This window comes from Propithecus coquereli, unplaced genomic scaffold (genome assembly GCF_000956105.1).
Source record: "Propithecus coquereli isolate 6110/MARCELLA unplaced genomic scaffold, Pcoq_1.0 Scaffold567, whole genome shotgun sequence".
Taxonomy (NCBI): Eukaryota; Metazoa; Chordata; class Mammalia; order Primates; family Indriidae; genus Propithecus; species Propithecus coquereli.
In genome coordinates, this window is record NW_012151585.1 from 396110 (window position 1) to 414107 (window position 17998).

The 17998-nt window shown below is 46.6% G+C and overlaps 2 protein-coding genes across 2 annotated transcripts; one reads left to right on the plus strand and one right to left on the minus strand.

The window, feature by feature from the left end:
* Positions 1-11134: 11134 nt before the first annotated feature.
* Positions 11135-11792, minus strand: DUSP18 (dual specificity phosphatase 18). The gene has a single exon (XM_012657964.1). It carries the CDS (start codon positions 11726-11728, stop codon positions 11162-11164), a length of 567 nt encoding a protein of 188 aa, XP_012513418.1. The 5' UTR covers positions 11729-11792; the 3' UTR covers positions 11135-11161.
* Positions 11793-15310: 3518 nt separating this feature from the next.
* Positions 15311-17766, plus strand: LOC105821277 (chromosome unknown open reading frame, human C5orf52). The gene is given in 3 exon segments (XM_012657958.1): positions 15311-15458; positions 15461-15521; positions 17649-17766. Coding segments are annotated over 3 exon segments (327 nt in total).
* Positions 17767-17998: the final 232 nt, after the last annotated feature.

Below are 17998 nucleotides of genomic sequence, written 5' to 3' on the forward strand. Positions count from 1 at the left end.
ATTAACAGGCCTAAGGGCATTCAAGGCAAATCTGCAGGTCCTCAATTTACACAACAAATATATGTCTGGTGGCTTATCTCTGATTAAGAGCTTCTTATCTTAAAATATTCCCACCCTCTAGACAAAGCTTCATGTCTTTAACCAATTACAAGTCAAAAAATGTTTAAACCCACCTATTACCTGTAAGCGCCTGCCCCCCCTTTCGAGATGGCCTACCTTTTTGGGCCAAACCAATGTATGCCTTCCACATATTGATTTATGACTTTACCTGTAACCCCTGTCTCCCTGAAATGTATAAAACCAAACTGTAACCCAGCCACACCAAGTCCACTTGCTCAAGACTTCTTGAGCATGGCTCCTCCTGGTCATGGTCCTCAAATTTGGCTCAGAGTAAATCTCTTTGAAATTATTTTAGAGTTTGGTTCCCCTACCCCCCCCACCCCCACCCCCAACGTTAACATTACATGGAGTTGGCAAGGAGCATCCAGGAGAGGAAAAAAAAAAACACTACATGGAGGAAAAAATTGGAGAGCCTTGAGATAGGAGGCAGGGAGACCAGAGAAGACCTGTTGTTGAGGTCCAGGTGAGTAGATGACAGTGGGGACAGTGCTGGGGGCAGAGTGGGCATCAGTCGTATTGATTTGGGGTAACAGTTTACCCAAAACATTGTGGCTTTTGTTTTGTTTTTTCTTTGTTATTTTTTTTTTTTATGTAAGGGGGAGTGAGGAGGGGGGTCCAATTTCCTTTTTTTTTTTTTCTCTATCACCCTGGGTAGAGTGCAGTGGCATCATCATAGCTCACTGCAACCTCAAACTCCTGGGCTCAAGTTATTCTTCTGCCTCAACCTCCTGAGTAGCTGGGACTACCGGTGCATTCCATGACGCCTGGCTAATTTTTCTATTTTTAGTAGAGACGGGGTCTCACTCTTGCTCAGGCTGGTCTCGAACTCCTGAGCTCAAGCGATCCTCCCACCTCAGCCTCCCAGAGTGCTAGGATTACAGGTGTGAACCACTGCGCCTGGCCAACATTGTGGCTTAAAATAACAAATATGTATGATCTCAGTTTCAGTAGATCAGGAATTTGGGAGTGGCTTAGTGGGGGTGGTGCCAGCTTAGAGTTTCTCACGAAGTTGTTGTAATCAAGATGTTGGCCCAAGCTGCAGTCAACTGAAAGCTTGACTGGAGCTGGAGGATTTACTTTCAAGATAGGTCATTCACATTACTGTTGGCAGGAGGCCTCAGTTCCTTGCCACGTGGGCTTCCCCATACGGCTCCTTGAGTCTCCTCATAACATGGTAATTGGCTTCCATCAGAATGAGTGATTCCCAAAAGAGCAAGGAGCTACAGTGTCCTAATCTCTAAGGTCACACTCTGTCACTTCTCCATTATTTTATTGGTTACACAGGCCAAGTTTATTTGGCCTGGGCCATCCCACATTGACTATACAAGGGCAAGAATACCAGCAAGGTATGATCATTGAGGACAGAGGCTGGCTCCCACATCAGTGAATATTTGTTATGTGACTGAGGACTTGAGGACACAGCCTGAGGCCATGAGGAATTAATCTGGGAGCTTCCTGCTCTGGATGGGATTTTGTCAGCCACACCTGTTTGTATCCTGCTTGACCAAGTACTGCACAATCCCTGCCCCCAGTGATGCTTCGCAAATGTTTGCTCAGTGAGGGCTGGAGGAGGCTGCCTTCTCTACTCCCCACTGCAGACAGGACAAGTCCTGGGCTTTTTGGCCTGGTTTTTGAAGCCCTGGATGCTGTGATATCTCCAAGCCCACTCCATTGCCCTGACTCTTTCAGCTATATGGGGCCACCCTGTTTGCCACAAGAAACCACCAGTCTGCCATTGCCCAGCTCAGTCAACAAAACATCCTTTTTTCCCCAGAGAAAGTCATTACAAATATTTTGCAAAGGCAAAGTCTAGAAAGATCTATGGTAAGAGGCTTTTCTGTGTTTAAAATGTTCTGCTTTTGCACCTCTGAGAGGTGGGCAGGATGGTGTGCTAGTCTGGGTCCTCAGGGAAGCAGACACAGAGATGGTCTTCAAAGAGCAAGGGTTTTTTTTTTGTTTTTGTTTTTTTTTTTGAGACAGAGTCTCACTCTCTTGCCCAGGCTAGAGTGCTGTGGCATCAGCCTAGCTCACAGCAACCTCAGACTCCTGGGCTCAAGCGATCCTCCTGCCTCAGCCTCCTGAGTAGCTGGGACTACAGGCATGAGCCACCATGCCTGGCTAATTTTTTGTATATATATATTTTTAGTTGTCCAGATCATTTCTTTCTATTTTTTAGTAGAGACGGGGTCTCACTCTTGTTCAGGCTGGTCTTGAACTCCTGACCTTGAGCGATCCACCCACCTCGGCCTCCCAGAGTGCTAGGATTACAGGCGTGAGCCACCGCGCCCGGCCAGTGCAAGGGTTTTTTAAGGGTGAACATCTGTGAGAGAAACTGGTGTGGGAGCTGGGGGAGGCCGGGACAGCTGTCAGACTGGGATAAGTCTGATTCCAAGTGGAAGAGTTAGGGAAACAAGGTTGGGTGGAAGCCATTCCTGACCACCCTGGGCCAAGGAAAGCTCCGCAAGGCTATTGGGAGTTCTTGAGCCAATCAGAAGAGTCCTCTGTCTCCTGGAAACGGGCCTGCCTCAGTATCCCTGCTGCACTCCGGAAGCCTCAAGGAAGTCAGAAAGTCTGGTCTCAGTATAAACACAGTGATGGATTTCAGAATGCCACAGTTGGGGCCTTTGGTCAACTTTGCTTTCTGTAATTGGAGGTCTCTGGGATGCATTCTTTTGGCCACCACAGATGGCACTGTGATTCCCATTTTACAGAGGAGGCAGAATTCCAGAAAAATTCCAGGGTCTGCTGGAAGTCAAAGCCAAGTGGTTGAAGAGTCAGGATGAGAATCCACACCTCCTGACTGTCATCCCAAGCTCCTTCTTAGGTGATGAGTAGGTCCTAAATCCACAGGTTGGGGGTGATGGATCCTTAGGGCATTTGGATTTAACATCCCAGGAGAGGTAAGCCAGGCTGTGTGCTTCAAGCTCAAGAGCTACCTGCCCCTGGAATTTGTAATGAGATCGCCATCTCAACGGAGGTCATTCAGGGCCACCAGCATGTCCCTCTTTATCTGGCAGGGGATTATGAACTTCACAGAAACCTCTCAAACCAAATTTAATTGATTTTAATTAATTGAAAAGAAAGAAAGCGATTCCTTACTTTTGGAGTGGGAAAGCTAAAGTTTCATGAAATCCAACAGAAGCCTAGAGTCCCTGTTCCAAGCCAAGCTGTGAGGCTGTGGGACCATTTCAATTTCCTTTACTGCAGGGTTGCATTAAAACTCCAACATGACCTTCTTCTTCTTAGGTTGTGTCAGTAAAAGGCCACTCTGCTCTGAGTCCAAAAGAACAGGTCAACTGTTTGGGAAAAAGACTTAGATCCTCCCAAGGGCCCTCACCTCGACCTCTTCCACTTAGGATATGAAATCCTGGTCCCACATCCAATTGTCAGTATCTTAAAAGGAATAAAAAAAGGAGGACTGGGCCGGGCACGGTGGCTCACGCCTATAATCCTAGCATTCTGGGAGACTGAGGCAGGAGGATCGCTTGAGCCCAGAAGTGTGAGGTTGCTGTGAGCTAGGATGACACCATGGCACTCTAGCCTAGGCAACAGAGCAAGATTCTGTCTCAAAAAAAAAAAAAAAAAAAAGGAAGACTGAAAATTATATTTTCTCAACTATGAAAAAAATGCTTGGAAGGAAATATAGCACAATATCAAAATGTTCACTTGGTTAGCAGGATAGGAATATTGTAGATTGTTTTTCTTTTTCCACAAATGACCATACATATATTTTTTTGAGATGAAGTCTCTTCTGTCACCCAGGCTGGAGTGCAGTGGCCTGATCATAGCTTACTACAGCCTCAAACTCCTGGGCTCAAGTGATCCTCCGGCCTCAGCTTCCTGTATAGCTAGGACTACAAGTGTGCACCATCACACCTGGCTAAATTTTTTAATTTTTTTATAGAGATGGGTCTTGCTATGTTGCCCAGGCTGGTCTGGAACTCCTGGCCTCAAATGATCCTCCTGCCTTAGCCTCCCATAGTGCTGGGATTACAGGTGTGAGCCACTGCATCCAAGCTGAGTGTGTTTTTTTTCAAAATAAGTAAGTTTCTTAGGGTTCCAGCTCTACGTAAGACAGAATAAGTACAGTCTGTCTCTCCCCCTGGCTGCAACTAAAGGCCCTGGACAGAATGCATGAAGTGGCTATCTGAGGACTCTGAAGAAGAAATGAGAGCAGGTGGATTGGGGAAGGGACCCAGAACTTGAAGTATAAACAATGTGTTAGTGAGTTTCCTGTTTTGTTTTTTCGCTCCCGTATCTCCGTGACTGGTCTCAAAGGGACTGTGAATCCTGAACTGTTTACTGAGGGAGAACTCTAAGAGAAGCCCTGTCTTTCTGCTCTGAGGAGTAGGGAGGGGAACCCCTAGAAGACAGAAAGTGAGGAAATCCCTTATTTTCTTTTCTGTCTGGCCCTGCCCCCAGGCAAGCCCTATACTACACTTGAAACTCAGCAGCAGCAGTAGCCGTGGCAGCAGGAAAGCGCCGAGAACTTCTGACAGCGGGGAATCCTTTTCTCTGACCAAAGGAACTGTGGTCTGAAAAGCCAGAGAGAGGAATCCACATTCATTGCGTTTTCTCTCTCTTCACCCTGTCACTTGGCCACAGAGAAAATCCAGTCACAGAGCAGGGAGACTAAAGGCCCTGATTTCTAGCTAGAGGACTGGGAAAAGGTGGGGAGAGTGTGAGGGAGATTGCCAACAGCAGAGAGCTTGTGAAATGCATCCCATAAAGTTGCATACGAAGTCGTAGGCTCCCATGCACGGCTCTGACCCTAAACAGTATGGCAATGACTTTGAGACCTGAACTATTAGGTGGAAAACACAGGTTTCAGACCGGCCACTGGGTGGTACAAGCTTGGGATAGATCTGACTTACATGGCTTCCAAAACTGAACTGCTATTGGAACTACAGCCCACAGAAAGCAAATCAGTTGACTCTGGGTCAACTGCCTCCTAAAACAAAACCCAGTATTTTCCAGAGGATTCAGACAACACCTGGAGTCTCATGACACAATATTCAGAACTTCTAGGATACAATCCAAAATTACTTTACATACAAAAAACCAGGAAAGTCTAAACCCTGAGATGACTCAGATATTGGAATTATCAGAAAAAGACTTTAGAAATGAAAGATAGAAAGTCTTTGCAGAGAAATAGAAGACAGAAAAAAACAGAAATTTTAGGACTAAGAAAATACAATAATCAAAATTTGAAAATATACTGCATTTCATAGCAGAATGGAGATGACAGGAGTCAGTGAACTTAAGATAGATCAGTAGAAATGAACCTGGCATGAGGCCAGGAGTGTGAGACCAGCCTGGGCAACAAAGTGAGATCCCATCACTTAAAAAAAAAAAAATCCCAACATGGTTTCTCTTTTTTTTTTATGACACAGGGTCTTGCTCTGCCACCCAGGCTAGAGTGCAGTGGTGCAATCACAGCTCACTGTAACACCAAACTCAAAGCTCAAGTGATCTTCCCACTTCAGCCTCTAGAGTAGCTAGGACTACAGTTACATACAGGTACGTGCCACTGTGCCTGGGTAATTCTGTTACTTTTTGTAGAGATGGGGTCTTGAGATGTTGCCCAGGCTGGTCTGGAACTCCCCGCCTCAAGTGATCCTCCCACCTCGGCCTCTCAAAGTGCTGGGATTACAGGCATGGGCCACTGCACCCAGCCTCCAACATCATTTTTAAAAAATATAAAGAAATAATAAATGATCTGTGGTAGATTCAATGCCCACCCCTGCCAAAGATGTTCCTGCCCTAATCCCTGGAAAATTCAAATGTCATTTTATATACAAAAGGGACTCTGCAGATATAATTGGAGGATTTTAAAATTGGGATTATCCTGGATTATTGGGTAGGCCCAATCTCATCACATTAGTCCTTAAAAGCAGAGAGCTCTTCTCTGGCGGGATTCAGAGAGATGCAGCAGAAGGAAATGTTGGAGGTATTCAAAGTGTGAGAGGGATTCAACCTGCCATTTCTGGAGGGGGCCATGTGGAAAGCATAAGAAGGAATGTGAGCAGCTTCTAGGAGAAAAGTCTAGTCCTCAGCTGACAGTAAGGAAATGGGGTCCTCTGTCCTACAACTGAGAAGAACTGAATTCAGCCAAGAACCCAGATGAGCTTGGAAGCAGATTCTTCCCTAGAGGCTCCAGTGAAACATGCACTTGGTTTTGGCCTTATGAAACAGCTTGATTTTGACCTTGTGAGACTCTAAGCAGAGGACTCGGTCAATTCCAATCAGACTTCTGACCTATGGAGATTGTCAGACAACAAATGGGTATTGTTTTAAGCCACTAAGTTTGTGGTCATTTGTTATAGCAAGAGAAAATTCATACATTATCCAATATGAACAGGAGAGAGAAAAAATATTTTAAAAAGAACAGTCTCAGGAATCTATGTATAATATCAAAATGTCTAAGGTTCATGTCATCAAAGACAGAATCAGAAGAGAGTATGGTGCAGAAAACAATAGTTGGAGAAATAATAGCTGAAAAGTTCCCAAATTTTTGAAAGACACAGAATCAAGAGGCTCAATGAACTCCAATATCGATATCCTGAAGAAATCCACAACCACATACATCATGATCAAACTGTCGAAAACCAAAGACAAGGAGAAAATCTTGAACGCAGCCAGAGAAAAATGAATCATTACCTATTGGGAAACAACAATTAGAATGACAGTGGATTTCTGATAAGAAACCATGCAGGCCAGAGGGCAGTGGAACATTTTTAAAGTGCTGAAGGAGCAAAAAACCCTGTCAGTCCAGGAGGCTATACCAGTTAAAATAATCCTTAGGAATGAAAACAAAGTAAAGAAATTGTTCAAATGAAGGAAAGCTGAGATTATGCATTGCCAGAAGATATCCTCTAAAAAATTGTTAAAGGAAGTTCTTCAGACAAAAGAGAAATGATACCAAAGGGAAACTTAGAATTTAAAGAATAAAGGGGCTAGGCTTGGTGACTCATTCCTGTTATCCCAGCACTTTGGGAGGCCAAGGTGAGAAGATCTCTTGAGCACATGAATTTGAGACCAACCTGGGTAACATGGTGAGACTCCATCTCTACAAAAAATAAACAAAAAATTAGCCTGGCATGGTGGCATGTGCCTGTAGTCCCAGCTACTCCAGAGGCTGAAGTGGGAGGACCCCTTGAGCCTAGGAGTTCGAGCCTGCAGTAAGCTGTGATTGTGCCACTGTACCCCAGCCTGGGCAACAGAGTGAGACTCTGTCTCTAAAAAAAATTAAATAATAAAGGAAGAACAATATAAATAGTAAATATTCTCCTCTTAAGGTATTTAACATATTTAACATATTATAACACTCATAGGATTTTCAATATATGTAGATGTACCACATATCACAAGTACAACATAAAGTAGAGAGGGGTAAAGAGACCTATTAATATATGGGCAAGGGATACTCAACCTGTACTTATTTCATTCATAAAAATAAAAATATATACATATAAGATCTGTATGTGGAAAACTAAAAACACTGATGAAGGAAATCAAAGACCTAAATCAATGGAGAGACATACCACGCTCATGGATCAGGAGATGCCACAGGGTAAAGATGTCAACACTCCTCAAATGGATCAACAGATTTAACACAATTACAATCAAAATTCCAGCAGGATTTTTGTTGTTGTTGATATAGACAATTCTAAAATTTACATGGATAGGCAAAACTAGAATAATCAAAACAGTTTTTGAAAAGAAGAATAAAGTTGGAGGAACTATACCACTTGATTTTAAGGCTTACTATAAAACTGCAGTATTCAAGATAGTGTGCATTGGTGAAAGTAAAGATTCACACATCAGACAGAGTAGAGAGTCCAAAAATAGACCTACACAAAGGTGCAAAGGCAACTCAATGGAGACAGGATAGCTTTCAACAAACAGAGTTGGAACCACTGGATATCCATATGAAAAAAATACAAGCCTCAACCTAAACCCCATGCTTTATACAAAAGGATCACAGAAATAAATGAAAAATATAAAACTTTAAAACATCAGAGAAAATCTTTGTGATCTGGTATTAGGCAAAGAATTCTTAGACATGACCCAAAAAGACCAATCCACAAAAGAAAAACTTGATAAATTATATTTCATCAAAATTAAAAACATTTGTTCTGCAAAAGACACTTTTAAGAGAAAGAAAAGGCAAGCTATTGACCGGGAGAAAATATTTACAAATTACATATTTGATAAAGGATTTGTATCCCAAATATTTAAACAATTCTTGCAATTCAACAATGAGAAAACAACTCAATTAAAAAATGTGCAATGATTCAGGAATCCATGGTCTAGACAAAAAAATAAAATAAAATAAATAAAAAATGTGCAAGACTTCAACAGATACTTCACCAAAGAGGAAATATGGAAAGAAATTAGGCACATAAAGAGATGTTCAACATCATTAACCATAAGGGAGATGCAAATTAAAATAAAAAAAGCTAATACCACACACCTATCAGAATGGCTAACATAAAAAAGTACTGGTAGTACCAAACACTGGTGAGGATGCAGAGAAACTGGATCTCATACAATGCTGGTGGGAACAGAAAAAATGGTTACTCTAGAAGTTTGGCAGTTTCTTACAAAATTACACATACCTTTACTACTTGACCCCGCTATCCCTACTCTGAATTATATCCCTTAGAGAAATGAGAACTCATGTTCACGCAAAAGCTTATACATAAATGTTTATAGTAACTTTATTTGTAATTGTCAAAAACTGGGAAGAACCAAAATATCCTTTAAGGGGTGAGCGTAAAACTAACCGTGGCCCATCAATACAATGACATACTATTCAGCTTCAAAAAACAACAGCATGGATGCATCTCAAAGATACTACGCTGAGTGGAAGGAGGCAATCTCCAGGTTATACCCTGTATGATTCTATTGATCTGACATTCCAGAAAAGGTACATCTACAGGGACACAGAACAGAGGAGTGTTTGCAAGAGGCTGGGGTGAGGGTTTGACCAGAAAGAGGAAGCAGGAGGGGATTTTTTTCAGGTGACAGAATTGTTCCATGTGGTGGTAGATACATGACTCTCTTTATGTGTTAAAACTCATACAAATGTACACCCCCAAAAGTTATTTTATGGTATGTTAATTTAGAATTTTAGAAAATGAAATAAATAAAACCAAATAAAGTTATTTTTTAAAATGCCTTTTAAGAAATTTTTCCATCTGGGTTTCTGCCAGAAAAGTTGCTTTGCTGGGGGCTCTGCCATACCAGCCCTGGGGTTCTGCGGGCCTGTTCTTCCATCCGTAAAACAGAGAATCAGTCTAGAACAGTGACAATCCTTCTTCTCCCTCAGCTCCCCCAGATCGCACCCCTGGGAACACCCTTTGTCAAAGTGGGGTCCAGGTAGGTTTGGAGAAAGGGCATTGGGCCTCCACTGGGCTCTGGACCCACAGTTCTGCGTCCAGTGGAGCAGTTGTGCTTTTTGTTGGTCTCATATGTTGTTTGTCTGAAAACCTCTGGATTAGAATAGCTGGTCGTGAGCCAGATCCTCCGGCCCTGTGGGGGTTTGGATAATCCTGGAGTCCAGAGGCTATCAGTAGAACCCACTTGTTTGTCCTTCGCCACGTGCCCTGTGGATCCCAGTACTCAGCCAGACCCAGGTGCTGGTTCTAATGCTCGGTGATTCTAAACGAGGCCTTTTGGGGGAAGCTGGAATTGTGCCACTTGCTTCAGGGCCCCTAGGTCACACCTGCATTAAACGCAATGGAGGTAGGGTCTGAAAGGACTTAAACCACTTCTTCTCCCCATCCCCCACACAGGGTGACTTTCTGGAGAGCACTTTATAAACAATAAAGGGCTGTGCACATGAGGATGACTGTGCTGACCTGGGACCGGCACAGCCAAAGAGTACATCATTTATATGACACCTGCTGTTTACACTAAGCAGGCACCATGGGACAGGCACTGTGCTAAGGAATCGTTGAATCTTCAAGACAACTCTGTGAGAAAATGGCTGTCACTGTTAGGACAGATGAGGACACTGAACCTTCCAGAGGCCCCAGGTCACATGAAGAGGAGATGACAAGGCTGGGTCCTGGGCCATTGCTCCAGCCTTCCAAGCCAAAGCCAGTGGGAGGGAACCCTGAAGGCCTAACGTCACACCTGCTTTCCTCGTGTGCCTTGGAGAAAGGGACTGATGCCTCCTGTCATCAAAGGTTGCTGGGGGATCGCTGAGCGCCCTTTGTGACCTTACCATGTACAACAGCACTCAAAATAAATGTTTTAAAAATATTTTATACAATGGAATGCTTTCTTTGAAAACTATTTTATGCATTAAGTCCAATGTAGAGAACCAGAGTTAGGCCACTGTGTGAAGGTGGAAGCAAGGGTGGCCTGGGACCCCCAGGACTCTAGGAGCACCACTTGAAGGCCACTTATCCAGTAGATTGGCACTTACTGTGAGACACACACAAGGTCCCATGATGCTTAAGGCTCTGGCTTTGGGTATGAAAGAATGAGGTGGGATTGTGGCAGACTCATTCCTAGGTTAGTTGGTCTAGGGGAGGGCCGCAGGATCCCAGGCCAGCCATATGCATTGGGTGCTGGTCTCTTTGTCCTGGGCACCACCTGCCTCATCCTAGCCCTTGGCCAGCAGCCATGGCCTGCCACTCACAGGGTGGAAAACTTATTTTCTCCATCTCACAATCAGTGAGTTTAATCTTTAAAGATATGCATTATGTTTTTTTTATTCTTTTTTTTTTTTTTTGGTAGAGATGAGGCCTTGCTGTGTTGCCCAGGCTGGTCTCAAATTCCTGGCCTCAAGTGATCCTCCCGCCTCAGCCTCCCAAAGTGCTGGGATTACAGGCGTGAGCCACCACACCTGGCAAAGATATGGATCATAAGGTTAAAAGCTATAGCAACTCTTTTTTCTTGCCCTCATAAAAGGCATCATCTGTGTTTTTCTGTATCAACCAAAGTAGAACGTTCCAGTTTGGATCTTGGCATATGATCAACAACAGATCTGTACCTCTGTCCCCAATGCAGGGGCTGGCGAGATGGCTCACAGGGGAATCATTGAACGGACTTCCTTCTCATAGATGTCAGGTATCACTCCCATTGGGGAGTTAACCATGTGCACGGTGTTCTTGCCAAACAGTTGGAACTCGTAGTGGATGAGCTGCTCCCAAAAGCCGTTGTTTGGTCGGATGATGGGCCGGCGTGACTTGGTCCATGTGTGGGCATCTAGGAGGGACATGGCATGGTATTTCATGAGGTAGGCCAGGCACAGGGCGGCCGAGCGGCTCACGCCGGCGGCGCAGTGCAGCAGCGTGCGGCCCTGCTTCATGTCCACACTGTGAATGTGGTCGGCAATAGGGTCAAAGAAATCGTAGAGACGCGAGGTGGGTGTGTCAGCCACAGGCACCTGCACGTACTGGATATCCTCGTATAAGGTGTTCACCACTTCCACAGAGACGTTGATGACTGTGGTGATCTGGCTGCTGGACAGCATGAGCTTGTTGTTGGCGGCCGCACCATTGCTGATATACAGGCTCCCGGTGATCTGCGACAGGCCGCTGACGGAGGGCTGCCGGAACTGAATCGGGAAGGCACACGGGGTTGCTGTCATCAAGGCGGTGGGTGAGCAGTCAGCGAGGCATGAGGGCTGCAGCTTTCTGCCAGGCTGTGTACACGGACAACTGCAGGGAAGGGGAGAATATTCAGAGGGCAGGAGCCCAGCAGGCCAACCCCAAGGGATTTCTGGGAAATGGCTGGATGAGCCTGTAGGATTCCCCAAGGTGGTCCTCTGACCATCACAGCCGACTTACCCAGAGAATGCACTAAAAATAGGCCCCTCCCCAGACCCACTGAGCCAGACTTCCAGGTGAGGAGCAGGAATCTGCATTTTCAGCATGCTTCTCCGGTGGTCTAATGTGTACTGCCCAACAGGACAAAGGGCAGGTCCCTGAGCCTGGCACTCGAGACCTCCCTTGAGGGGCCTCACATTTCTAGTTGGGCCAGTGCCTTGTGTCCCTCAGCTGTGCCCTGGCCTGATTTTCCATCTAGGCTTACACAGACCTCTTCTCCCCTCTCTTCCAAATTTTCTCCTTCCTTTCAGCCCCTCTGAGTGGGAACCACTTGCACAGTCTTCCTCCTCAGTCTTCTGACTTTATGCCCAAATCCTGAGACTCTGAGCCAGTGACATGGAATCCGGAGCCCCCTGTCACTGGAGGGAGTTGGTATAAGAGTGGGCAGGGTTCCAGGTCCCCCCACCCCCCGGACCCCAAGAACCATCTCTTTGAAGAGACAAGGATGTGCCCACGTAAAACTGATGTCAAACAACAAAGCCCTAAATTGTTAAACATGCTCCTGCATCTTGTCTCAGAAGAGGGCCCAGGGAAGGGAGTGGCTGGAAGCTTCCTGGAGGTCATCATAGTGGGCACCACAGAAACCCCAGGGGCAAGCGCGGGGAGGCTGTGGGGCCTCAGGAAGACTAGCCACACATGCACCACCATGCCTGCTGCAGGACTGTGGCATGTGCCCCAAGGAAGGGCAGACCCTGCCTTCTCCTAAGAAATCTTGGGCCCCTCACTTTCCCAGTCTTGAACAAAGCTTCAAAAATAACACTTCTTTATATGTCTCATTGAAATAGGGGCATATGGACTTAGAGTATACCTCTCAAGGCCAAATGGCAGTCTTCACCAGGCACAGACAATGAGGCACCAAAGTTGCATTTCCCTGCTTAATATATTTCACTGGCTGCCCGCTGTCAGGACAAGATGGAGCTCCTTAGCTTGGCTATCAAGGCCATTTGTGGTCTGGCTCCTGCCCATCTTTCCAGCTTCCTATTAGCCTTCCCCATGTCTTGAAGGGTCTCAACTAGAATGAGCCACTTACTGTTCCTTAGGGACATCCTGTCCTCTCTGGCCAGGGGCCTTTGCCTCTGCTGCTGCTCTCTCAGCCCAGAACCCCCTTTCCTTGAACCTATCAGATCCTGATCTGTTCCATTCAGCAGAGGACTGCAGAAGTCTGAGGAGCCTTGGGATCCCAGCCCAAAGGTCACTTCCTTAAGGGAAACCTCCTGGCAGCATACCCCTCCTGCACGTGTGATCAATTCCCTGCTCTAGGCTTTCTTAGCTCTACATTCTCTCTTTCCTAACGCTGAAGATGTGCTTGTGCCTTGATCTATCTGATTGTTTGATTAATGTCTGTCTCCCAGGACACTGTGAGCCCTTTAGGGATGTGACGGTATCTATCTTTACTCACGGTCTGTCACCCACCAGTGCCAAGCTCCTTGTCCCTGCAAGTAGGTGCTTGACAAATATTTGTCGAATGACTCCAATAACTGTGACTCTAACTTCTAACTTGAGAGGTGTTCTGGAAAGGATGAGTCTCTGGCTAAGATTCTCTAAAATTTCAGGGAGAGGTTGGGTGGGGGTGGGGTTGGGGTTGCTTCCTAGGCTGCTGGAGAGAAGGACAAAAGTTGCATAGGCCAATCCTACCTGCCAATGCCCCAGGGTCAAGTGCATCAGGTTCATCCCAGGAAGGGCAGATGGGGCTGGTTTGTTTTAAAGGTGATATGAAGGGCAAGGAAAAAGTCTCCAAAACCCAGGTGGAAGCCTAAATGCTAAGGAATGTTCTGGATCCTCATCATCAGAAAACCCATAGACAAGTGGACTGAGGGCTCCCCAAACCAGTACCCAGTGCATGACAGGAATAGAGGAATGTGCTCTTCATCACAAGACAAAAATTTGCAGAAGAGTCACTGCTTTTGAGGGTGAGTGCTGGGAGAAGAGTCATTTTCATGCTAGTCAAGAAACACTTATCAGGCACTGTATTAAGTGTTGGAGACACGGAAATGTATGAGACAGTCATATACTGTCTCTTTTCTCACGGAGCTCAAAGTCTAGTGGGAGAGCTAGACATTATGCAGGCAATTACAGACAGCAGAGCTGGAAAACAGAGATATAACAGGGCCTACCTTACAAGGATGTTTGAAGATTAAATGAGATGATTCAGGTAAAGTATTTCTCACAGACCCTGGAGTGTGCACCCTCTAAAAAGGAAAACTATTCTTGCTGTTGTTAGGGAAGTTAAAATGCAGGGCATTGTGGGAGTGAAGAGTAAAGGGATTAATTCCAGGCCCTGGGCCAGGGGGTCGCAAAGATCGCCTGAAGAAATGACAAGAGATCTGAAAAACGTTTAGCCTCAGGGGGAGGGAGGTGGAGAAATAGCAACTCAGGGGCTGTTTCACCACTTTATAGCCTATGAATGAAGGCTTTGGCTTCCCTGTTTGGTTCGATCTTCAAAGCAACTTAATCACACAAGAGTCTAGAATTAATACCTCCATTTTACAGAGGAAAGAGGCACAGAGAAAAAGGGACTTGCTCGGGATCACAAAGCAAAGCCCGAAAGCCGGTGTTTCCGGCTCTTTATGTGCAGGGAAAGGTCGGCAAACATCTCGGAATATTCGTTAAATGCTAGGTTATACACGTGGAACAAAATCCACGGGTTGAAGAGAGCGAGGCGCCGCTTGCAGGGGTGGGCCGGATAGGTTTCCTGGGGAGTTGGCATTGGAACAGGCTTCTTCGCCTGCTCGGTGTCAAGACCCAAAGGTCTTACCTCTCCCCGCAGGAGGGCGGGCAGGTCAGTTCAGGGAGCAGCCGCGCCGCGAAGCCTCAGGCAAGGGTCTTCGCGAGAGGGTAGACCAGTCACGATCCCGGGGCCACCATCCCCGCCGGGCCAGCGCTCTCGTTCCCATGGCAATGGTCCCTCTCCGCAGGAAGGAATCGCTCGTACCAGGTCTTCGGACAAATTCTGGCCTCCGCTCCGCGCCCCGGCGCAGCTCCGCTCCAGCTCATCTGGCTACCTGCCCCGCGATCACGCGGGGGCCACAGCAGTCCTCGTGGAGAAGCAAGATCGGCTCAGCCCACAGCACCCCGCCCCATCCCGCCCAACCCGTCTCCACGGCAACGCGCCGAGTCGCACCACGGTGGCCGCCGAGGGACAAAGCCTCCGCGTCCGCAGCTTCCGCGGCTTGGCGCGCAAGTCCTGCCCCCGAGTCCCGCCCCCTCGCCCGTCTCCCGGGCAACGCCCGGCTCTCAGATCAAGGCGTCCACCCCGGGACTCACTCCGCGTTCGCGCGCGCAGGTTGAGCATGGCTGGCAATCCGGCTTCCGTTTCTCAGCCGTCCTCGTGCGTGGAAGACCGGATGGCACAGCCGAATAGGCCCTCGGTTACCTGGGACCTGCGCCTGTCCACGGATTTTGGGTCCGCCGCCCAGGCGACCGGCAGTTCCTGCGCCACCCTGGGCTCGAACTTCTTCCCGCGCGATAGGCTCGGAAGGCAAGACATCGCCGCAGAGGTCCGCCGCAGATCTGCTTCCTGCGACCCAGGGCCGCGCAGGCGCCGGTGCTCTTCAGGTGCGGCCCGGATGCCCGGAGCTTTAGTCAGACCCTCGGACCGCTGAGGAGCCCGGACTCTCTCAGACCCGAGCTCCCTCCCTCAGGCGGACCCCGGTTCTGGCCCTCCTGGAGACCCTGGTCCCTCGGAGGACCCCAGGGGAGTCTGAATTTGTCATAGCCCCAGGCCCCAGCTCCTTCCCAGTCCAGCTCTTCTGACCTCCAGGAGCCCGAACGCCCTCAGCCCGGAATCCTGGGAGAAGCCGGACTTCCCGTCGCCAACCCACATTTCCTCCGCATTGGTCCCAGCCCTTCAGTCCTTCAGGCTGACATCGTGTGGCCCCAGGGCCCTTTGGGGTGAGCCCTGAACCTCCTTAGAGCTAGGCGAAGCCCAGGTCCACTCAGGCTCGAACCCGTCCCACACCCCTCTCCTTAGCCTCTGTGTTCCCACTAGCCCTGGAAAAGCCTCTAGTTCCGTCTGCCTAGACCCAATCCTCACAAACCCCACTTCCCCCCGTCCCCTTCCATTCCACAAACCCCCCTCATAGCATTTTCGCAGGCTCCCGCGGAGACTTGCGGTGGAAAGCAGTTTCGTTCAAAATGACCATGATTTAATACTGGAAAGGGAATATTTCCAGTCATTGCTCCCCCGCCTTTTCCAGTATTGGTAAATTTGGTGCACCACTGAGTGGATGAACTGTATTTTATGTGTCTTTAAATATTTCAGGTCTTTTTTTTTTTAAAAAAACCAGGATTTGGAGGACTTTTGTGTGTGAGCATCCTGACCTCTAATTCAGCCTTTTCCATCAGCTCATGCATATGCTGTTGTCGCAGTGCATCGAAGTCAAAAAAATGTAAATGGGAGGTGGATGTTTGATTGTTCATACTATTGATAGTTTGTAAATATAAAAACATTCACAGAGCTGTAGTTTCAAATGGGCTGAAATGAATTAGAAAACTCCAGTCTTTCAAAATGTTTTATCTTTTAAAAATTGTCTTTTTTGGTCCTAATTATAAAAGTAGTGTATACTTAAAGAAAAATCAAACAAGACAGACAAGCAAAATGAGTGGCCAGAGATAATCACTGTTAACATTTTGGTGTATATTGTTCCAGATCCACTCATAGATATGTGTTACAATATGCTTATACTTTTTTTAAAAAAAATACATCACAAAAAGTTCACTTTTAGTCATCTGCTTTTCCCCCATGTTTAATACACCACAGATGTTTGTTTCATACATGATTACATGTATTTTATTTTATGACATACCAAAATTTATTCAATTGCTTCCCTATTGTACATTTAGTTTCCAAATTTTAGAAGGAAGATATAAACAATTATTTATAGATGGGCAAAAACATTTAAAGGTATATATATTTGTAAAACCACTTCATGGTGGAACCAAATTATCAAAAAGTGAAAATTCAGTGCCTGGAAATATCCATTTTTGACCAAGTCCTCATTTTGGCCAAATTGTTCTTTTTTTACCTGGAACAGCTGGCTTCATTTTACTCCCACATCCTATCCTATGTTCCACCTCACACCTTCCAGAGTCTCCTGTAACTGCTATTCACCCCAAACTTCCTTTACTTTTCTAGACTTTTCCCAAACCCTTTTCCTTAGAATTTCCCTATTAACCAGCCTAACCTTTGTCTATACTCTTCATTTTCATTTTTCCCTGCTCTGATCTGCCACCCCGCCCCAGATCCCCCTTAGGCCTAGGCTCTAGAGCAAGTGCCTCCCACCTCAACCCCTCACAAATTGATCTCTCTGAACTCTGTGCTACAACTTTTTACTCCTGTCTGCTAAGATCCCACCTCTCATTTCATCCTGTGTTTTCTCTTTAAGATGACTGCTCCTGAGTCCCTGTTGACACTTCTCTGTGGACTTTTCTAGGCCCACTACATCCCTCCCAGGATGCTTTTCTTCTCAGCATCCAAGAAATACCCCTGTAGCACACCTTTTCCACAAGAAGAAACCTATGGTTACTCCCTTGCTCCTCTGAAAATTAGGACAGAGCTGTGCTTATTCTAAGAAAGCTGGGGAAGCCTCAGTCACTCCCTTGGGACCCCATCAAATCAGGCCTTGGCCCTTGCCCTGGCCCCAGGCATCTGTAACCTGTACCACCTTCCCTTCTCCCCTCCAGCTTAATGAATTACAGTGAAGCAAGAGTGAACAAACATTTACCCAAGAGCCAATTATCCCGGGTGATTATTCGTGACAACCGCAACGCACAACGGCTCTCTGAGATGGAGGTAAAGTAGCCACAAGCTTTTGCATTGGAGGGTGTTAGTGGCTGGACCCTTATTCATTTCATTCTCCCCACATTCTGGCGGGAGGAAGGGATCACAGATCAGAGAGGTGATAGGGAGTCACCGGGGTGTTCTAAGACAGGCCCCATTTTACAGAGGAGGCAATTAATACCTGGGGTTACTGACTTATGCAAGGTCTCATAGCTGTTCCTGGGCTGAGGGAGCCAAGGAGAAAGACTTCATG

Coding starts and splice junctions, on each gene's coding strand:
- DUSP18 (XM_012657964.1), bottom strand. CDS start 11,728: ATGACAGCAACCCCGTGTGCCTTCCCGATTCAGTTCCGGCAGCCCTCC.